This window comes from Anneissia japonica, unplaced genomic scaffold (genome assembly GCF_011630105.1).
Source record: "Anneissia japonica isolate Jap-2015-1 unplaced genomic scaffold, ASM1163010v1 scaffold287719_len1884721_cov185, whole genome shotgun sequence".
In the NCBI taxonomy this organism is placed as follows: Eukaryota; Metazoa; Echinodermata; class Crinoidea; order Comatulida; family Comatulidae; genus Anneissia; species Anneissia japonica.
In genome coordinates this window covers 387,879-412,317 of record NW_022715822.1, presented here as the reverse complement: position 1 = coordinate 412,317, position 24,439 = coordinate 387,879, and the positions used below count along the sequence as shown (strand labels likewise).

Below are 24,439 nucleotides of genomic sequence, written 5' to 3'. Positions count from 1 at the left end.
TCATAGAACTAGTCGTCCTTTTATGACAGGCACCAATTATGTCATAGTCCATGTTATCTTGTTGATTGAATGAGGAAACTTACCCATCAATATTGTCCCACAGAATTTCCTGCCACCAGAGATAAAATAGAAATTGGCCATTATTGACCTACCTGGTCCTTCCTATAATTTGTCTCTACAAAGTTGAGAAGTAAGTCAATAGTTTATTTAAACGTACTATAAGAACTTAATACTGCAAATGTTTGTACATACATTTTAGGAAGTTGGCAGAGTGGCCAGGATATGTTGCAGTTTTTTCTTGTTTATTCATTCAAAAATTTAAAAACCAGATGAATTTGTTCTTATTTTGTATTTTAGAGATTAATATTTTTATGTTACCAATATACACATTTAATATTTTTTCTAGGCCTATATTACTTCTTATTGATTCAAGTGAGTTTGTCAAAGGTAAAGGCATACAAATTAAAAACCGTATAATGACACATCTGTTAATGTTTAGTATTAGTTCTTAAAGATTGGTAGTTATATGCAGATGCTATGAAGCTCAGCAAGTGTCAAGTAATAATATCTTAAAATGCAAACAATAATACAAGCTATTTGAATGTTTGAACTTTAACATGTGCATGTGCACTTGAAATGACAAGAAGGCTTATGCCAATCATTGTCCTTGTAGATCACACTTTGGGTATTACAAGCACTTAAATAATTAAATAAAGTTATTATATTATAGTAATGGTAGATCTAGTTATATTGAATAAATAGGTTTGAATCAAATTTGTCGTGTGATAGACTCTCCCTATTTAACGTATCCTTAGGCAGTCTGTGCGATTATGAATCTGATCACTAATGCCATTGATAGTTTTATCACATCATCGGGGAAATTGAGTGAATGAACCTTTGCTCGATATGTCTTTACAAATCTGATAGTGCTCACGATTTATGGTCAGTTTCTGCTGTCGGTCTTAAATTAGGTTCTGCAATGTCTGATGTGATCACATGACCAAGGGTCACATGATCATCAATACCACAGACAACATGTCTGAGAATAAATAGCAACTTGATGTTTTTTGTTTGAAGTGTGATTTTATTTTACGGAATTGTAAACCTACTCTACCTACAACTATATGAACAGTGAGTGGTATTCCAAATATAAGATACAAACAATTTTCCCCCTTTAATATTTTTGTTATTTCAAATTATCTGAGATAAAGTAATTTAATGAATTTTTGTTTGCTATTATTGTATAAAATTTTAATTGTATTGTTTTTTCTCGGAAAACACTAACAAGGTCAAGTCAAGTTATAGTAAACTAATACGATACAGGTGTAGTAATAATGTAAATTGAAATCCTTTAAAGAAACAAATACATTTCTTTAATTTCCGTATGATATTTAAAAAAAAAAATTTTATTTTAAAATACAGGCCTGTAACCTGGGAGTTTGGGGATCCTGACGAGTTTACTAATATAGTATTTTATCATAACTTCGTTTATTAATGAAACAATTATGAGTAAACTTGGCTTATACTGTAGGAACCCTCTTCCCCATTATCATGAACCATGGTTATGGGCCTGGAATATGTATATTAAATTAATAATCTTACGTATTTTGTAGACCATTTCTTATATTTCATCTATAGAACATTGATAATGTCAAGAATCAGGCCTGATTACTTCACAGTAAAAATTCACTGTCACAGTTATAATTGTATATAGGCCTCTGTACAAAATATGTGTACAGAAAGACTAGGCATAAGTTTACTTATACTTCATATACTTTTTATGTACAATTCTAAAAGGAACCAGTGATTTCCAAAAAGTCTGGGATAAACTCTGTTGTTCTTTTGGTTTTCTGTTTTGTATCTCAACAGCCATTACTATAATTTCTAATAGCATTATTTTTTTTTGTTTCAGTATTTTTTTCATTTAATTTTAAATAAGGAGATTTCATATACATTATTCTAAAATGAGATCTGTCGAAATGATTCCGTTTGCGATTTAAATCCAACATGGTTAGGAAGCTGTTAAGACATTGGAGACTATGCGGAAATAGAGCTGATAAGCAAGATAACAAAATAATTAATAGCAATTAGTGGATATGTCGATTGTGACGTAATTTCAGTCATTTCAATGAGAGCAGAGGATGTTGGTAGAAATAGATGTAGGCCACAATCTTGAATCGACTCTCAGCCACTTACACCAAGGCTAACTCCTATGTAAGCATAGTCCTTGGTGGGTGGAGTCTGTTCTTTAGTCCTTCACGTACTGTTTGTCCTCACCCATACATCTTAATTATATTCATGGAATATGAAAACGTTATTTTACCTAGACTTTCCAACCCCCTCTCCCCTCCTTAAATTTTGGGAGATTGGAGGGGTGTGCCCTTGTGAAATGCGCCCCCATCCCCCGAAATGTTCAAAACTTTTTCATGGATGCATTCTTTGTTTTTTTGAGGTATGATTAATACTATGGTAATACTAGGAAAGCCTTTGTACGCCGAAAACATTGATAAAGTCGGCATGCACAAAGGAAAAATTACACATAAATTTTGGTATCAAAAAGTCACTAATTAGCCATTATGGATAATTTGGGGTTCTTTTTTAAAAATTGGGAGAATTTGACAAAATTTCGGGAGACTTTGACAAAATTTTTGGAGACCTGAGGTTGCATGGGAGACTTCCAATGGAATCGAGAAGGTTAGAACGTATGTTTACCCTGAAGGTTGTCACTAGGGAGGTGCTTTCCTAAAGGCTGCGTTGCCATTGGGAATAATATAGAAAAAGTGATTGAGGGAAAAAAAGGAGAGAAAACCCTGAATTCAGTTTTTCAAATTATTTTAGATATGATATTATTCTATCAGATTATATCTAGTTTATAAAAATCGGGAAGCGTTGATGGAGAACAGAAAGGATGATTTGAAAGGGGAAGAAGGAAAAGTAAGGTGCACAAGGAGGAGAAAATGAAGGGGCTCAAGAAAGAAGGACAATAAGATTATGGAGGCCCAAGGAAAGGGAATATGGCGGTACAACAAGAAGATTGAACAAGATGGAATAAATAGTAGGCCCTAAGAGGGAACAAGGAAGAAATAGAACTAAATAGATGTAACCGGTTGTGGTTTTTTGATATGCTTTCATAGGTCAAAGTTATGGCAATTTCCTTTAGAGGCCTGCAGCTATAGTTCCTCAGGTGTAAGTTCACCTCATGTAAAAGCCCAATTTATTGTACCGGCCTTTCCTTGGGCAAAAGCCCAGGCTATGATTGGACTCGGTAGCTTTGCTGAACTCTCCAAAAAAACGAAAGAAAGCTTGGCTTTAAATTATGCATGTAGTGCTAAGAAATGCCAAGAAATTGACTACAGTGTGGTTGAAGAAGGGATTCTCTGGGTGTAAGCCAACCCTCTAAATTTTGTGGTCAAAGGAGGTGGGCTTATTTCGAGAGGAACTACAGGATTAGTTCTTTTCCCTTGAAGTATATTTTGATGTCAGTTGGTTAAATTTAATCAAATCACATTGTCCAGTCATACATGAAAAACAATTGAACCTAGACATAATATACTTAGACAATAAACCATAAGAAAAATAATAATAGCATTAATTTAGTCGGTTACATGTACCATAATCTCGACCATCCCTGACTTCCGCAAGTGTTCGTACTGCTCGCAAACACAAAGACATGAAAACATTAGAACTTGACATCGATACTCCTATATTCCTGTTTGTCATTAGTGGATTGTCTGCAACGTATTTGCCATGTGACTAAGTATACGGTACGTGATTTCAGATCCTACTGAAATGTCTGATTTCGATAATTGTGTAATGTTTGTTCAGAGAATAACGCAGCACAATGCAATCAACACAACAGGTGTTAATAGCGAAGGATATCCATATTAGGACATAAAGTTGCTATGGGATATAAAAGCCGGTTGGAATTTAGTTACCTATAGCTGTTATGTAATGATAATATTATGTGTTGATATTAAGCATACATTATAAAAATCTGTATGTAGGCTTTCTTTAATCTATGTTTAGTATAATGAAATGTATACATTTGCCTGATTTATAATAATATTATTACTTATAATAAACGTTGTTGCTTTAAATTTGGGAACTGTTTAAGATTCAAACTCTCTTCTTGAGTTAAATAAAATTATGAATAATAATAATGATGATTAATAATGATGAAAATGATGGTGATTCTTTCATATGACACACATTTAACTAAAATAAAAACTAACTTCTTAAGACGGGCTCTCACTGCGACGCGATTTTATGGGGAACACAACAATCCAACGTATCATTTTTAATGACAGTCCTTTCGGACAGCCACTGATAATCATCAGATGGTGTCGAGTCATTTAGCACTTACAGGGAGCGAAGTTGGATTCATCATATGACGGCAGTGACGTATCTAGACGTCTTAAAATGGGGGTGCTGATGGGAGGGCGCGAAGGTGAAGTGGGGCGGCTCGATGATCAGTTGAGGGGTGCAATATCACAAAATAAGGTGATTTTAGGTGATTTTTAACTACTTGCAAGTGATTTTTGGGGGTGACTGGGGGGGGCGCGAGTAATTTTTGGAGGGGTGTGTGCACCCCTTAGATACGCCACTGTATGACTTGTGCAATCTGCGTATGACATAGTAAATGCCCAGCTTAAGTTGTCTTAATTTTGTAATAAATGGTGACGCTGATCATGAAGTTTTGATGATTTATTTTTAGTTTTTTTGAGAATTTCCACCACTAATTATATAAAAATATAATACATTATTATCTAACAATGAGCTGTAATTTTTTTATTTCTTTTTATTCTCACTAATGAATAATTGAGAATAAACCTAATATAGTTCCATTAAATAGAAGAATGATATTGTCTTTATAGTTTTGTTGCAATTGTTGAAATATGTGAATTATAGAATGATAGAAATCGTCTGTAATAGCAAAAAACAAAAACAAAAACAAAAACAAAAAACAAAACAAAACAAAAACAAAAAAAACCCTAATTTTTGCCATATATGCCTTTCGTCTATATACAGATAATAAAGTATTCACAAGATAGTTAATCTCTAATTTTGGCCATTTAATTACAACTCAAAGCATTTAGATGGTCTTTTATTGAATTGAATTGTAATTTGGATATTTTATGCACTGTGTGATATGTTAAATATTTTGTCTTGTAATTTAATTTGTATGTATATTTTGTGTATTCCCAGCTCAGGAAAACAAATTTCATGTACTGTACTTGAATTTTATGAAAATACAGTAAATGGAATCATGAATCTTTGTATTTTTCAGGTTTCTGCAAAGCAAACCAATGCAGAGTAATTTAGTCACTGTAACCTTCAATTCATCACCAAAAATGGAAGTGAGGAAGACACAGTACTTGGGACCACGCAGAATGTATGCCGGGCCACCACCAGAGGTGCTAAGACGGTCAATATCGGACAGTTGTGGAAGTGGTCCCATGGTCAGAACACCTCATGATCACTTTTGGAATTCAGGCTCGCAGCAGACATTCCCAGTTCACAGATTTGGTCGATCCAATTCAGAAAGTGACGCGAAACATGTTATGACCTTTGACGAGGCAGTTAACGGACAGATGCTTGCAAAGTGTTTGACGGAATCTTCTATTCGTGGGAAAAATGGCTCGCGGAATGAATCACCATTTATTCCAAGGAAATACTCGTATCAAACAAGTCACATGGGATGGGGTGCAAGCAGCAATTCTGTACACATGCTTCGCCCAAGAACCGTTACTTCCCGGTCGAGTTCGTCTGGAGATGATACCGATATCGGTAGCAACCAGTTGCTGACTGCGGGTGAATTTTCAAACAACAACACAAAAAAAATTTTAAACGAAAATACTGATGGCCTGAAAGTAAAACCCTCAAATGAAAATTTACGTAAAATACAACAGCAAGGCGGTAATCGTAAAGAACTTCATCTCGATCTTGGTGGCCCAAGTGGGAATTTACTGCAACAAGTTTTATCTGAGGATTCAGTGTTTGATAGTAATTTGGCTTACAGCCAACCAAAAAGAGAGGAATATCAACGTTCGACTAGTATGAATGACGGTAGAACACAACGTTTCTGGGAAGCGAAGGAGAAATTTCAACCCCCTCGCCATTGTAGCTTAGATCATTGCTTCTTTGTTCCGCAGGATTTTGATTCGGACCCGGAGTTTCCCACAAGTTTATTGTCCTCACCACTCATGCTACGAAAAAATGATGAATCAAACCAATCTAGTACGAATAGATTTTCAGATGAAAATAATCCTGATTTAGTTTCTATTGCTAAAATTGGAGAATCGCTTGCAATTGAGGTCACAAACTCCGATCATATTCCATTTGTGCGATCACGTCCAGGATCCAATCAGAAGTCGATGCCTAATAAGCAAACTTTGAGTAAATTGCCAGCCGCTGAAAAGGTGACATCAGTTGAAACAGGAAAGTCGAATGATATACTTACAGCAAGATTGAATCAGCAGGATAATTTCAACGTCAGGGCCACTGAGTGTGACTCAGCATCCCCAGAGAAGAAAGGAGAAGCGTCAGCTGCCAGTGGGATAGAACCCGCGGACAAACTCGACAAAATGCACGAAAATCCAAAAGGAAAGTCACAGGAGAAAAATAACGTACACGTCGAGAAAATGCCAAAAACTCCCCACTCTACCTCAGTTTTTGGACGTTTGTTTTCTTTACGCCGCAAAAATAAGGATGACAATCACAAAAATAAGGAAGAAGAGGAGATGCCAAAGACTGCTCTCAAGGCATCAAATTCGTCCAAGAGTCAAAGTCCACGGTCAGATATTACTGTTCGATTCTCGGATATAAGTTGCGAGAGTGATGAAATTTGGTTTGATAATGTGACAAGCTTGGAATCTAATGGAGTTATTAATAAGGAGTCTTCCTTCCAAGAGGTTTTACGTGTTACCCTACCGAAGGATGATCGTAGACGTTCTGGTCCTCCGGTGAAGCGCAAACCACTCTACAAACGAAGTTGGAGTGACCCATATAAGAATAAAGAAAACATGACATTTGATGGATCCCTTGTTCGCACTGGGTCAGAAAAAGTGCGTAAATTAAGCCGTAAACCTAGACAGCGAGGTGGGTCAGCACGGGGAATATGTAGCTTGTGCGGTTTCACGGTTGGACGAGAACGTGCATACATTAAGGGAAGACTCTTCCACGAATCCTGTATATACTGCTCAAAGTAAGTAATTCCTAATTTTTTTTTAATGTCTGATACTTTGGTTTTGTGTTATTCCAAAAAATATCTGCATTCATCCATAAATAATTTTATATTTTTCTAAAGACAATTGAAAAAGTTAAACTGAGAAAAAAATATTTTCAAAAGGAAACACTACTATTCCTTCAAATGATAAAAATAACATTTTTTTTTTTTTTTTTTTTTTTTTTTTTTTTTTTTTTTTGGTATGACAACAAATTTATCAGTATTTAAAGGTAGGATCTTCTTACGTAAAAGCAGTTCTAATTCTACGCATGAACGATTTAAGATTTTCCGCTATGAATGGATAAAAAAAAGTTTGGACGGGATCCAAAGTTTAAACAATTTAAGCGTGAATTTATGACTAGCTCATCAAGACGCCCTGAAGTGTAAAATTCAATCATGGAATTTTTGAAAGTTACGATGCACTAGATTTTCAGTAAGGTCTACTATGAAGGAATAAAATGCTTGATTTTCTGCGTACTAACTAGGAGAGCATTGGGGGCAGCAAACTGTAATTCAGTTCAACTTTTATTTCTGAATTTTAATCCAAATATGTAAAATCCAAATTAGAAAACAAGTACTGTAGGCTCTACAACTTAAAATACTTTAAGCCCCATTCCTGGCAAAATCATGGAATTCTTGAAAGTTACGATGCACTAGATTTTCAGTAAGGTCACTATGAAGGAATAAAATGCTTGATTTCTGCGTACTAACTAGGAGAGCATTGGGGGCAGCAAACTGTAATTCAGTTCAACTTTTATTTCTGAATTTTAATCCAAATATGTAAAATCCAAATTAGAAAACAAGTACTGTAGGCTCTACAACTTAAAATACTTAAAGCCCCATTTTCTCGGCAAAATTTCAGTTAAGAAAAATCTGATTTTTGTACATGTTATAAAGATTTATAAATATAATACAAAATTGCTAGTTTAACTGAATTTAGACATTCCTAAACATGAAAAAAATGTAAAACGAGACTGAAATTTGAAATAAATGCGGATGAATTTTTCATGTTTGATTTTGCAATAGGTCTGCAAAGAAATATAGTAGGTGCCAAAAACATTAGCCAATCCAACACTGCTAGACTAGGCCTAGCCTTACCTCCATTTAGGTTCTGTTATCACACATAAAAGCGGCCGACATGATATTTTCCGTTGCTAGTATTGACACTTGTGAAATATAATACTTCATAGGAATTATTTCAAATTTGTTAAAAAAACTGATTCTGACTGAGATTTTGACAGTTAAACAAACATATCTCAGGCCTGCTCGATCAACCGCAGTGTGCGAGATGCGAAGTACAAAACTAATCTCATCAGAGAGGGCGCACTATATTGACTATATAAAGTATACATAAAAGCGAGAGTATTCCAGCGGATGCGATCTCCAACCTTTGAATTTGCCTAGTAACAAAGAATTCGTCGAGAAAATGGTAATTTCCTATGAGAAATAGTTTGTATTTTTTATTCTTTTGCATAAAACTAAAGTTTATGCCAATATTTTCCCATTATTTATAATAATTAGAGTAATGACATATGCATTTTTTCTAAAGAAATTCTTTTTTAGTGAAATTTTGCCGGGAATGGAGCTTTAATTACAGCTGAACCTAGAGGGAAGTGCAAAATACATTTTGCCTCCATTTGGGAATAGGATCACTTAAATCTTAAGTAGCCTCTAATTTTACTTTTTTTTTCGAAAGCATATATATTTTTATTTAAACTTCAACAGTATTTTTTTTTTGCATTATTATTGCGATCATAATTTTTCAATTATGACCCTACACTCTCTATCAATTGATTCTTCCATTTATGATTCAATTAGGCTTGTTTTTTAAATCCCATCTGTTCAACCACATATGCTACTCTTACCCTGTTTCCGGTACTTCTCCCACATAAAACATTTTCCTTTACACAGAGCTGGGCCTGTAAATTGGGTAGGGTTCTATTTGCTATAAATGATGAATCTATACATTAATTTTGGAGGTACCTGAAATATATTTATGGTGAAGATTGCTTATTCAGAGTCTGCTATTGCAGAGGTCTTCAATCTTTAAATTCCGGAAGATATTCAACAATTAGATAGGCATTATGAATGATGTAAAAAAATTGCCCGAAAAGTAGTGAGCACCATTTCTGGTTTTCAATAAACCTGAAATTGTATGCATACTTGCTTACTTTAAGTATTTTTAAAAGAGAGACTTATTTACTGATGTACAAACTTTGTATGTTTGTCCTTTGGTTGTTTTTTTAATCAACTTTTGTTTCATAATTAATGTTAGTCAATTTGTATTGTGGTGTTAAAGATCAGTTATTCATTCGTTTGTTAATCTCAAGCAATTCATTTTTGGTTTTTATATTTTAAATTTTTGTTTTACTACCTCTTCATCTGTGCCAGCCCAAAGGATGACAGCTTTATACCCATTTCAATGCAAGATAATACAGCACAGAATACATACAGGTAGCTTAAATTTTATTTTATTGAAAGGGAGCAAATATCCTTTACATACACTTTCGACATGAAAAACTTGTTTACAAATGGATTTTCTGACTATTACAAACATACATTGTACAGTTTTCATCAAATATGATTGAATAAGGAATTCCAGGTTTCATTCTAATGTCTGGAACATGGATTATTGATGACATTTGATCATAAACAGAGCCTGGTGATGCGTAACAGCACTTTCTGGTCCTTCGTTCCGACATGGCTATGGAATACAGCTTGATACATACTTCCTGTGTTTTTATATTCCGTCAAATGTTGAACATGACCAGCAGGCCTACATTATCAAGATGTTTTCATGTAAAGTGATACAAAGTTCAGTAGAGTGCATTCATGTAACCTGTTCATAGCACTGTGTTTTCGGCCATGGCAGCGATGTTGGTGTGGTTACGTTACAAGTCCACATATCACAAGATCACATCAGTATTTCTAATGCCCCTTCAAGGCTAATGAATGTATCTCACCGATACCGAAAATATCTGAAGCACCATACCAAAATTATGAACGATAACCATTTCACATAAACGTGAAAAGATGGATAGTCATTCCCATGCTTTTATCATTAGGGAGCTTTCGGTTTGTGCGACGATGTGACACTAGAACGGAATCACTCATGCGTGACCGTCCTACCTGGCGTCCTACGTTCTCTGCATACATAGATTTGGCCAAATTGCGTTCCAGAATCTACTGAGTGACATCGTTACGTTCTACGTCCTATCGTCGTTGTGCAGTCAAAAATTCCCTACTTGTTTGTTTAACATATTTTCCTAATTTGTTTTCGTTTCTGAAAAAAGAAATGAGTATATATAATTATTATGTAAAAAAATAATATAAGTATTGCTGTCTGCTCAAATCAGTATCAAGGAGGATCCATGACTTATTTGTATTTTCATAGGTACTTTTGAGAGGTTTTTAATATTCTACATGAATTTAAATATTGATCCAAAATCAAATGTTTCGTGTTAATAAAAAGTACATTTAAGAGGATAAGAACTAATTATAGTAATCCTTAACACGAAAAAACATGTATTGCAGAATAATTGGTGGTATTTAACATTTAGTGTATACTTGCTTCCTCTTCTGACAATAATCACATTGTTTAATCTGATATCGAATATGCAAATATACAGATAAATACGCACCCGCTTGAGGAATACTTAAATAGCAATGACTTCCTTAGCAGAGGAAGTATGGAATGTTTAAATACTGTACATGTTGTGGTTTCATGAATGTAGTCTATTCATTCAAATAGCAGATGTATAGAGCCTATATCCATGTGTTTCTTTGATAAACTTTGGGAAAACCCCTCAAAAAATAATTTCCAACAATGAATTGCTTAATTAAAGTGATCAATTAAATTATCAACTTCCAACGAGATACAAATAAAAATTAAATTTTTGCTAATTTTCACTCTATACTATACAAATTATGATATTGTCTGCCAGCCAAATTAAGGGTCTATATTGTATAGATATTTGTATTATTTATGTGTAAATAATTTTGTATTCTATTTTTAATATTCATTGAAAGCTTAACTTTATAACATAAGCAATTCAAATATTTAATTTGATTAGATTACTGAATATTACCTATTTAATATTCATTAGTTATGGATATTAATGAGAAATAATGAATATTAATGTCTTAACTCCAAGAGCTTTGATTTCATTGGAATGCAAAATGTGAACTATTTGTAGAACACTTTTAAAGTTGTTCATTGTCCTTGACTTTTACAAATTATAGACAGGAAACTTATTACACATGCTCAGAATTATAATGCATTCGGATATGTTGCTCGTGTTGAAATAAATTGCATAAAAAGTCAATTTCTCACGTAAATACCTAAGATTCTTTCAACAGAACGTGTTAAATTTATACAATCTTACCGTGAGTCTCACATAAAATTTTGTTCATTTCACGATACAATTAGTGCTTAATCATGCAATTATGATGTAAATTTTTATGCAATTTAGCAAGAAACTAGAGTCATTTGCAAAACTAATATTTAAGTGGATAATATGTGGAAACATTGGTTAAGTGACCTTTGGCCCAGTTAATTCTTGGGTGGTGAAGTGCTATGGTACATAGATACACCTATGTGTAGCCTATTACCAGCCGGTGCAGGGTTGAATCCCACTTGATGTGATGGACCGAAATCTTTCTCCAAACTATAAAGGCTCGGTCAGTGGTAGCTCTAAGAATCCAGGGAAAATTTATCTGGCGCCTAAAAATACAGAAAAACTGAGAAACTTTTTTTTTTATCTAGTCTAATAATTCATGGTTGGTGGGTTAATAAGCCCCTTCCCCTCATCCCTCCCCACTCGTTTCTGTCACTACCACTTGCACCAAGTGTACTGACCTGGCTCATGCGCAGTTAAAAAACATCTGGATAGTCTCCAAAAAGAGTATCCCTAGATGTGTTCTGGTCCACACTAGCCCCTGGCCTTACCACCAGGACAGGTCCAGCATGGTAATATGTCTTCAGTTTTTTTATGGGCTATTCTTAGTGTAACACAGATATTTTGATATATCATACCACAATATACCATTTATCTTTATCTTCTTTATCATTGTCTGATTCCTTCATGTCGACTTATGCTATTATCTGGCATGAAACTGGGCAAGATGCTAGAGGGCAGTGCACAACTTTTGCAACTTTTCTTTAAAAGTTGCAAAAGATATTTAGATATTTTTAATAGAAACCCATGAAAATCTGTCAATATGGGTTGTACTTTTGTATTTTAGAGAACAGTGTTAAAATTTATTCATGGTATTTTTTTTATACAACACCTAATGTGTAATATATGTATAATATTTATCCAAGTATCTTTATACTATTTCTGTTTTCTTAAAATTATTTTAAGTGTGATAATTTCTATTTATATTTACCAGATTTTACTTATTTTAGTTAAATTGTTTGCAAGCAATAGAAATTTCTTCTGTTGGAGGTACAAAAATGGTATTATCATTGTCAACATCAGATTTTCATAATGATTATTGTTAAATAAATGAGTCACTAAATAGGAGCATTTGGCTCAGGAAATTATCTAAATTGAATTGTAGTAAGTTAACAAATCAAATTTACATTGTAATCCTTTGAGGATGCTACCTATTTCAGTGGTGGTCATAAATTAGTCAGCATATTTTAAAGCAAGTGTTACACTTATTTAAAACACCTGTCTGCTGCCCTCTATAGATCAAAAACTTTTTCCATATAATAACTTTATTTGATAGCTCTATAGAGGGCAGTACTCACAATATATTATGTTTCAACCAACCACTTTTTGTTATTTTTATTTTTATCTTGTCCATGTTTATAAGGTTACGATATTTATGTTAAAATTTTCAAATGCAAGATTAATTTTTAGGAATTATCAAAGATAAAAGTATTATAGAACTGAAATTATAACTAATAATTTATGAGAGCAGCAGAAGGTTATATTTCACAATTATGGTGGTATTTTTTATTACATGAAATACGTCGATGTACATCGATTTGTAAGAATAACAAATAATAATAAAGACAAAAAAGAAAGTATTCAGTTTTATTTAATAATTCTATAGTTAATTTAATTATTTTCATTTATTATAATTAAATATTAACATACGTTGAAACATACGTTGTATGTTTCAACATATGTTAATATTTTATTATAATTAAATATTAACATACGTTGAAACATACATTGATGAAAATTAGTTTTAACTGGCAGTGCAGTATATAGAATCAATATTATAGGAATTAGAAATATAATAAACTAAAAGAATAAATTAATGTAGAAAATTAATTGCCCGTAATATTGAAAATCAATGATGTTTTTTTTTTTATTATTCTGTTTTGGTTTTTTTTTTAGATGTTTTCCACAACCTTTCAAATTTAACTGAGTGACAGAATGTCATACTATATTTTATGTTGTATATAAAATATATTTTTATAATAAGACTAGAAATAATTATTGAAGACAATGATTAGAATACATATTACAAATTATTAGGATTCATATAATAAAATACTGAAGATTATTGTTGTTACTTCCCCATATCTGCATCTTTGTTAGTTCACTGTCACTGTATGTATGATGTATGAGTCAATGTTATGATATTAATATTCTAGCTTTGATACAGATGTCAGTACTTATCATTCGAATAGTCATTTGTTACATTTATTATTCAAAAGACATCTCTCTGATCCAGTAAGATTGCTATGCAACAGGCCTGTAATAGCTAATATAGATTTTTTGCATGGTAATGTTTTTTTTTTTGTATTGGGGAACTAACAACCTTTCTACAGTTGCAGAAACTAAGAAGAGTGAGGAAAACTGAAAAAAGATCTCGCATCACTTGAAGCCTATATTCACATTGGAACATAATAGTTTTGCAGTCAGTTTTGGAGAAACTTGCATGAAAATCTACTATTATGTACTTACATTAGAGAATAAACCAGTTTTTTCACAATATCAACAAGATCTTGCATTGGATTTTTACTATCTTTTCAATGTCGAAGGAACTCGCAGCTGATCTTCTTCTTGGAACTATTTTGCTAGTGTTGGAAAATCTTCCATCTTTTCTCACACTGGTTATGTAATTGTATTGGTATACACTATTTTGAAGTGTTGAAGAGACTTGCAACTCTTGCATAGACAGTATACCTATTTGAGTTATACATACTTGAGGTAATTAACAATGTTTCCAAACTGAAGAAACTTGTGGAAAATCTAAGAGGTTGTATTTGTATTCTGTAGGAAAGTTCTGCTACATTTCCCTATAACCTTGATGTAAACAGTTAAATTGACATTTTCTCATTTGTTGAACTAGGTATGTACTAGTTATATTTACCTCTACCTTTTGATCACTCTCAGCAATCTTTGATGAATTTTTATAGAACATGTAATGAATGAAGCGTATTTTTCAACAGCTTTCCACTGTGAACCAGATGTGACTGATTTGTGCAGTTGTATATATCTGCATTTAGTATACACAACACCATTTGAAGGAACATTCATGCTTATTTTAGTAGCAGGAGTGAAAGGTTATATGCACTGGCTTTCAAGGTTGTAAATGACTTTCTGTAGAATTAGTAAAGGAGTTAATGTTTAGATACCCTATTGTCTGACCTTTGGACCAATTAACCTTCAGAACTGGTGAGTATAACTGCCAACAACATATCAAGTTTTTCCTCTTGACTGTATAATTGAAACATACCAAGTTACAAGTGAAATTTTCAAAAGAGTATGGTATGTAAGTAGTCTCCAGTTGCTACTGTAATTACAGGTGTTAGCTCGCCATGTTCACTTACTACCTATGTGCTTACCTGCGTTCAGTTACCTGTTTATAATTGGGAAAACGAAATACCAATATTATTATTAAGTTCGCAAGCTGGAAAATTTCTGCAACAGGTTGGTGTTCTATTTGCAATTGACTGCTTCCTTTAGTATAAATCTGCTGTCTGTTCTATCTATGACAAATATTTATATTGAATACTTGACTTGCTAATTACTTTCTCTGGTAAATTAAGATATTCTAATAGCTTTTAATTAGAAATAGGAACAAGAATATTTGTTCTTAGTCAATTAACTAACATTTGCATAATTAACGCTGATCCTAAATTCGCAAGTTGCCACTTGGCCTGCAACAAGTGGTGGTTACCATAAGGGGCGGGGGAAAAGATCAAAACTTAACTGATGCTAACCGTAGTACATAAACACAAATCTCCAGTTGCCGGAGTAACACCATACTTCGGTTTGGATGCAAGCTTGGTATTATTTCTTTTTTTCTTGCTTATTTATTTAACCAGTTTTTTTTTGTCTTCTTTCCTAGGCCTAGTTTGGGAAAAAATTTCCATTCTGTGTGGCAATTCTGGCACGGCAATGTAGACGTGGAATTCGTGGGCTGCGTCCATAAATGTTCCTAAATATGTTTCTCAATGTTTAAAAAAGATGTACTAACCCAGTTGTAGACTTTCTTTTAAGTACAAGCCAAAACGGTGACGTAAACTGAAGTCAATGATTTTGCAAAGATATCATGGAGCAAAAAAAACCAAAAAAAAACATGCCCCTTCCCCTGAAAACTTTTGAGGGGGTGACACTTAACAAAAGAGACAGGTATGTATGTCACTGAGCTGTCTCTTATACACATCTAGGTGTGTATAAGAGACAGCTATATAAGAACGACATTATTATTATTATTATATTAGTACATAATATGTATCATAACAGATTATAATATTATTTATTAAATTAATAATTTTCTGTATGTTCAAATAAAAAATATATGTATATTTATAGCAGATTGTTGATTTAACATTGTTTACATCATATTTACAAGTTCTATAATTTATGATGTATATACTATTGGCATTTATGTATTTGCGTAGATTTTATACTTATAACTTAAAACACCTTGTAAGCCTGTTACGTTTAAAATATTGGTGTCTTTTATATTGAAAATCAAGTTCTGCTTCTCTGATTGGTTAAATCCATGTGCATTATATGCATCTGTCCTTCTATTAAAAAAAAATTAAATTAAAAAAAATATATATTTTTCTGGTAGATTTACATTTGCTATAATATTCTGTAAGCTTGCAAACTTTAACCACTACAGAAAGCTTTCACAGGTGAAAATATTATTTTAGTAGGCATATAACAATATTATTATAGATAATGGTAGTCCATATAATTATTATTATCTTGAGAGAACAAATAATTTGGAGAAAACCTCAATTTTAGCTTGGAATTAAAGGAATGTTATTGTAAACGATATATTTCATTAAATCCTGTTTTTTTAATTTGAAGCTATATTATTCCCAACAATTTTGTCGGATTACTATAAATCATTTCTCTTTTCATGTGTACCACAACATAAACTATTAAACTATTAAACTATTAAAGTTACCCAGTTTCTGCTCATCATAACAAGCAATGATAAAAATCTGTCTAATGAATACTTAGTACATGTCTTCACTTAGGGCCTGTTTCTGTTCAATTTGAAAAAATACCAGTTATTTTTTTGGCCAAGCTAAATTGATTTGTAAACATATGTCCGTGTTGTTCAATTTTTTTCTATAAAAAACCAGTTATTTCGCTGGGTGGTCTGTGAAGGTATGACGACATATTACCCATAATGCTTTTGAAGGTCGGAAGTGTTTTTTGTTCCCTTGCAGTCTCCCACTTGTTTTTTCTTCCCTCCACATACAGTAATTATGACAAATCTCGTTGTTTCTTCCGTCCACATCATTCAACTTTCGACCACACGTACGTACAAACAGTAAGAATTGTCGCTTCGCGGTTAGTGATCAAAAACAAAAAAAGAATGTAAGGTCATAAGGTCAATGCTGAATAACCGTTAATAAAAATAGTAAATAAACGGTTACATTATTTGTCGTGCAAGCACTGAATCAATTGCATGTTTTCTGCACGCCATTTTAACCGTTTATTTAAATGTAGTGCAGTTTCTGTTGACAAAGTTAAAACGGTTAAATAAAAAATGGTTATATTACCTTTTCTTATAATTTATGCTGGGTTATGTAGAGGCTTATGCTCTAGTTAATTTGATAAAACTAATATATAATTATTCAGTATTACTGACATGCAAACATACCATATTGGGGGCGCTATTCACTCCACCTGTTGCAACCTGAGACTGAGAGAAAATAAACAGATTTTTATAGATCTTCTTTATTTTTTTACATTAATTTGTAAGTTTACTGGTTGTCAATTTGTCCTTGGTTATTTGATTTGTTTTATTTTTAAAGTGGAACAATAAATCATAGTTTAACATATCCAAACACCTAACACCATAAAATATTAAATTTTCAAATGATTGAGCATAGAAAGGCTGAAACCAGTGACTTCATATGTAACCTTCAGCATTTAAATACCAAGAACTAGCATTCAGATTGTTTATGTTTAAACAAGATAACATGATGTAGTGGCATGATCCTTTCCTGTGGTTAAAGTGGTTAGCCAAGAGAATGTACTGTATCTGCCCTCCTTGAGTAGTTGTTTACATTTCGTATTGTTATGCTAGGATAGGTGGTGGCCTATTAACTAATAAAATGTGTTTACCCTTGACTGGGGTGATGGTGCAGTCAGAAGAGTGTGTTAATTTGTGACAGAAAATTTGAAATATTGCATGTCACTGAGGGCTAACCTCTGATTTGTGTTATAACCAGGTCATTTAATTCTTTTAGCTGACTGGGCAACCCAATGTAGGCCTGTTTAATTTATATTATGAAGTAGGTAAAATGACCCAATAAAGGAAATAGTAATTTAATAATAATAATTATTATTATATTAATAATAACAATAATTATAATAACAACGCATAATTATGCAATTATTAGTTCGGAAGGGACGTTTATCTAAATATAGGCATAATTGCAATTTTTTACTGCTGCTGCTGATTGGAGGTGGTAGGGGTGATGATTTTGTTTTTTCCATTCGGGGAGAAGGGGTGGGGTTCGCACCCATCACCCTGGGATCGCTAGTGATTAGACAACATATGCAATAAACAGTCGCTAAAATAATCACTCTATATGTATAAAAGTTGCTACATATAATATTTTTAGAATGAATGTTTAATTCATATAATAGCAACCAAACCAAATAAACCAAATAATTTTCTTATATCTGTATGATTAGGAATTGGATTTATCAAAGTTGCTGAGCAGAAAAATCAGCTTAAAATTGTCTTAACTACATGACTTAGCTTAAGTCAGATTTATCAATCATACTTAAAAAAAAGCATTTGCTTAAATTTGTCGTAAATTTAAGATGAGAAAATACATTGCTTAAGATGAAAATGTTTGTGTTATCTTTTTGCACTCACAAAGTGGACAAACCGGATCTACATTCAGGAACACGATTGGCCCAAAAATTCGGTACAGAAATTGTTACTTTCATGCACTTGCAGCATTTGAACGTCAACTGGATGACAAATTACGCTTAAGATTCTGACATGTAGTCAACAGATTTTTTTTTTTTTTGTAAATGCATGTTCAATACAATACATTACCTCGAAGATATATAATGATGTTACTTCCTCTCTCGCATTTTTTTTTTCAACTTTTATTTCATGCACTAAACATCACTGAAATTTTAGCAAGAGTTTATAAAAGGCCTAAAAAATAAATTGTTTGCCCTTTAATGCTGAAAATTGTCTTATCTTGTCTAACCGTGTAAAAATTTACCTCGGAAATACTCGTTTGAGGTCAGCGAGGCAATAGTATATCCCATCATGCCACGCAATATTTATGTTTCTAACCACGCTTCACGCACTTGTACTGTACTCCCCTGCGCAAATATTTCAGTTTATTGGTGACCTGTGTCACCGTCAGCTTTCCCCTAAATTTTTCTTCGATCTTTGCAGTTATTTCTTTGTAAATACCGCTGTTTCGGCGGGTGCCGTCCAGTTGTCTTTGTATTCTGTCTCGCCCACAATGAGAGAAGGTAACGTATCATAGGTTCGGTCCACACAGACATGTTGAAATGATGAAGATGATGCTATAACATTAACAACAGGTCAGCGAATGCATCTGTTTTTGTAAAACTGGACAGGCCTATGGTTTTCGCGCGTGTTGAATTGAATTCATGTTGACCGCCAGACGGAGAGTCATTAAAACATGATTAATGGTCGTGATAATGGTGGTCAAAATAGGCGAGCGTGTTCCAGATGTTTTTTACATCTTACCCCCGTTCGAGCCACACACGGCATTTAACTTCCGTGTAAATACACGGACCTCGCACGGATATTTTTCTGGTTCGAACGCACCCTTAATCTATCAGTGTTTGCACCACAGCACAATATGCAAGTAGAAAAAAAACAGGTACATCACTCTCCTTTAACAGAAACAGAAGCTATTAAAGTAGTTCCTTTGTATATATAAGCTCACGCCATTGAAGACAAAATTTGACTGACTTTCGAATTGGGGTGGGTGGGTTTATACCAGGGAATATCGTGGTCACAAAACAAAAATTATATGGCAACCAAAATATAAAGGTTTTTTTTTCAACATGGAGAAGATTGATATAATAAATTAATTACAATGATTTTAGCTTAGCCAAGTTGAGGGGACTAAAGTAGCTTTTAGAAATCTGGTAAAATCATAAATTTCTTTGCTATTTTCAGTAGTGGCACAACTATACATTTAAAGGATTAATCTAAATAAATGTGTTTACTAAAAGAAATATACTTTACAAATAAATCATTTTTTTAATTGTAAGTTCACGATCAATGCAGATTGCTTACTCTTAAGAAACGTTTAATGGGGGTGGCAGTCGCGCATACCTTTTTGCCCAAGGTAATGTAGTTTTTAGAAATACAGGCGTCAATGATGGATGATGATTTTTGGTGTTTTTACCACATATATATGGCCTTTCCGGGCTACAGGCTATGCTATATTTCTGTCGGATGTTCCGTAGAACCTGAGATTACTGTATAATGACATCTTTAGAACACACCTTTCATTCTGTGAAAATAGCGACACTTTTTGTCATCGGAACTCTCTTTAATAATTTAATCTTCCCTTTCTAGAAACTCCCAACAAACAATATTCCTATGCACTTACATTTCTGCTGCTATTCTTTCAGTCAGTGGCGGCAGACCAAGTGAGGGGCAAGGTAGAATATTGAGTGGGGGGAGGAATATGTTTTTCCATAACAGTCGGGAGATAAAATTTAAAATAAGAGATAAGGGAAAGTTAATACATTACCAGTATTGATTGTGGTAAGAGCACAACCGGATTAAGCGACTACCTTGATATGATTAGGTTTGGAGGAAAACCATTTTCTCGGGCCCCCCCCCCCTTCTCCATAGCACCGCCACCGTTTTCAGTGTTGTTGTATTGGGGTTTTTTTTATTCATCTTCTTTGTTTTATTTAAAACCATATGCTGTGTTTTACTTGCAAAGTAGTTTAATCACTGTTTGTTTTTCTCATTTTTGCTATATTTTTTCAATTGTACATTCAGCAAGTGAAATGGCTATACAAACCATATAACCTATAGGAATCCTTAATTTATACAATGGCCTAATAATTTATATACCCAAATTGTAATGAATGGCATCGAAATTAAAAATTACAGCTATAAGTATGAAATATTAAAATAGAAAGGCAGCAAATCAAAGCATGAATGTTTAAGTTGAAAAAATAGCCAGCTGTGTATCTTTAATTAGGAGCTTCAATATGCATCATACTATATTTCATATGTCAGAAGTCTTCAGGAGGTTTTATCGTTGACTCCTGGCTACACAAAGGAAATGTCAACGGGGTAATTTTCATATAGTTGTAGGCTAGCTAAACATGTCTTTTGCAGTCTGATGAAATTCGCTTTCGCATGCGTCGGCAGGTTGATCAGTCGAATAATATCCGTTGCCATTATGCGAGTTATTTATACGTCGAGCTGAAAGCATTAATGTCAATTTGTAAGTCTGTTTATAATGCATGGTTTTCTGTTTCTTGATGCATTCTGCCTTTCCCACAGATAATCATCTTCAATGCCCTATGTAGTAAATGTTGTTTTTAAAAACAGCTTAAACAGCTTAAACTTATTGGCACATCTTCAACAAAAAAGAAAGAACCCCTCTCCCTTCAAAAGATGGTTTTGTTTTTATGCCTTTCAAAGGCATATTTAAAAAAATTCAGTTTTCTCTTGGAAATCAAGTTTATTTTGTCATGATCTCCATCAGATTTTTAAATTGATAGATTACTTCACAAGTTTTGAGGAAAATCTCAATTTTGTAAGTTTTACTCATTTTTGATCTCTACTAGTACTGGTTTTCGGTAAGTTATTATTGTACATTTACTCTTTTCTAAATTTATCCTGAATAAGTAATGTTGTGGGGGAAAAAAAATTGTGAAGAGAAGTCCTCGTCATCATAAATTTTCTTCGTCATCATGATCATTATCATTATCATGATCATTATCATCATCATCATTATCATCATCATCATCATCACATGAATATCAGTAAACTGTGAAAGGTCCTTTAATGTATAGACTAAAAATGTTAAAACTTATATGACAGTTTCGGTCACTCTGGGCTTAAATAGAGTGGCCGAATTGCCCAAAAGTAAAGATAATATTTCACTGCCAAGGGCGCTCTCCTCGCATTTCGATAAATAATTTCAGCCAGTCATTATTGGACAACTTGCTAAATGAAAAACATCATCAACTTATTGCTAATGACCAGCATCCTCCCTAACATCTGTAAGCAGTTTATCCCAGATACTGGAAAAATATACAAATACGGTGTACTTTAGTCTATTGGTTCTAGCGAATTTGTGTTTGAAACAGAGGTGATGAGATTGTGGGGATTGACTGTAGTAATCTGAGAAATATCAATGTGGATTTGTTGTATAGTCATTAGAGATGAATGATAGCAAGTTTCATTCTGTTGTAGTAGGTGGGAGCTTTAGGTGTTCTATCATCGTCATTTTTGTCTATTATGTTCATCTTCATGATCATCTTCATGATTATTATCTTCATCATCATTACCTTCATCATCATCATTATCATCATCATCATCACACTCATCAATATGTGATCTATCATAATGACATCAATCATCCTTATCTATTAATAATAATAATATAAAAAAAGGTATAGTATATAAAACAAAATGACAAAATATTAATATTAATGAAATATATATATTCAAGTTTTTTATTTTTTATCTTTGCAACTGTATATATCATTTTTTGTTCATTTACTGTTGCTGTGAAGCTGTGTTCACACCTATAATCCATGTTCTGTAGGCTAGTTGCCATCGTATTTTACAAAAACGTCCAAACCCACATTTAGAAGTATTTATTTCATCTTAACTTGCAACGAAATAGCTCCCAGTGACAGTAAGCAAAATCAACAACGATTCCTCTTAACGCCTGTTGACATAGTGGTGGGTCGCTGCACTACGTAACCTACGTAGACTGCCCTCAGCCTGTCTATTTTTAGTTAAAATGCAAATATAAAATCAAATCAAATTTGTTCTGATGAATCCATGAATCATTCATAATGTCAGTGATGTTATAAAAAGTATTTTCTCTGCTAACTTTAGTAATTTTTCACAAGTTGATATGCAACATTTGAAAACCGTTCTGTTGTTTTAAATAGCATGTTTGCTGTTTTTTTTATACCCAAGAGCATATTTTTTGAGACACAATGAAAATCCTTTAATTAATTTCCTTCTAATTTAAGAGTCTATGGATAGGTCATGAATATTATTACTTCCACCAAGGAGGTTTATGCATTCACCCCTGTCTATCTGTCTGTGTCTCTGTTCACAATATTATGCAAAAACTAAGGAACAGACCATTTTTTGGACAATAAATAAATCTGTATCTAGTTTCTTGTATCATAGAATTTAGTGGAATGGTACATAATAATCTAAGGAACAGGTGATTAAATTTTGGGAAGGACAAGTTATGGAAATTTGATATTTTACCCTCAAGCATAAAAGAAAATAATGGAATCGTCCATCATACACAGCCTGTGCATTGTTCGGTATTGAGGCACAGGGCAAAAAATAATGGAACCACCCATCATACCACTGCCTGCATATTGTTTTGTTATTCAAGTACAGTACAGGGCAAAAAATAATGGAATTTGCCCATCATACCTGATGCATTGTTCGGTATTCAGGCACAGGGAAGAAAATAATGGAATAGCGCCCTGCATATTGTTCGGTATTCAGGCATAGTTTTTGTCCGGCGATTTGTATTCCTGTGTACACCAGCTCCTTCGACTGGACGTAGCCTACAAAGATTTTGTTTATAGTAGGTCTGTATACTTTAGTGAAGAATAATACTAACTTACATCTCCTCATCACTTTTTTTCACAATTAATAATTTGTCAATACAGTATTTCTAAATTACCAAGGTCAATAACATGTAGGCAAACACCTGGTGTAGGGGGAATAAAAGTGTGTTTGGGATTATTCATAAAATGTTAGGATCAATTTAACATCATGGTAGCCGGGCCACGATGTCGTCTTACCAGGAAAAAATGCCTGCAAGTCCAGCTGCTTCTTCGCTTCACAAAGGAACATGAAAGCCAAGGCTAGACCCTAGGCCCTGACTATACTCCGTAGGATATTATTGTTTCCTGTTAGGGCAGGATTCAATTCTGTTTGGTGTCATACTCGCGGACAGTATTATTTCCCCTCCTTTATGCTTACCATGAAAGTGCGGAAATCATAACGTTTGAAGGTTCCTTCGTTGTTGATGAGTTGGGATGGATTGTCTAATTCTTAAAAATCAGTGAATGTTTACTTACTGTACCACAAGCCTTCAAATACAATGAGTGGGAAGTTATAGATTTGTAAGTTTTACTGTTACAAGTTCAATACTTTTTTTTGATAACTTTTTTTTTTATTGATTATGAGCTATTGCTACATAGTAGGCATATACTTCGCATTGTAGAATATGTTATGCTCCAGTGGTTTTTAGGTGCGCAGTATATAAGCGCTAAGGCACGTCTATAGATGTTGAAGCTCGTGCATCACAGACCAGATTTTTGTTTGTTCCATCAGCAAACAGCTTCACGTATGAGAGAATTTTTCTTGCGTCACAGATCTTACATCAAATGCAAGTTCGAACCCGTAGCATATTGTCACATTCATCCTAATTTTGTCATAACACACACACTTACACTTTTAAACATACACTTGCTGTAAGGAAACAAAACACCTTAACTAAGATGTAATTATACACAAAATTATTTA

The 24,439-nt window shown here is 33.3% G+C and overlaps 1 protein-coding gene across 1 annotated transcript in view; it reads left to right on the top strand.

Annotated features, from left to right (window-relative positions):
- Window positions 1-24,439, top strand: part of LOC117109376 — a 73,732-nt gene that overhangs the window by 34,310 nt on the left and 14,983 nt on the right. The window contains exon 3 of the mRNA XM_033251686.1: window positions 5,288-7,204. Within this exon, the coding sequence (XP_033107577.1) occupies window positions 5,307-7,204 (1,898 nt within the window). The 5' untranslated portion in view covers window positions 5,288-5,306. The remainder of the gene's footprint in view (window positions 1-5,287; window positions 7,205-24,439) is intronic.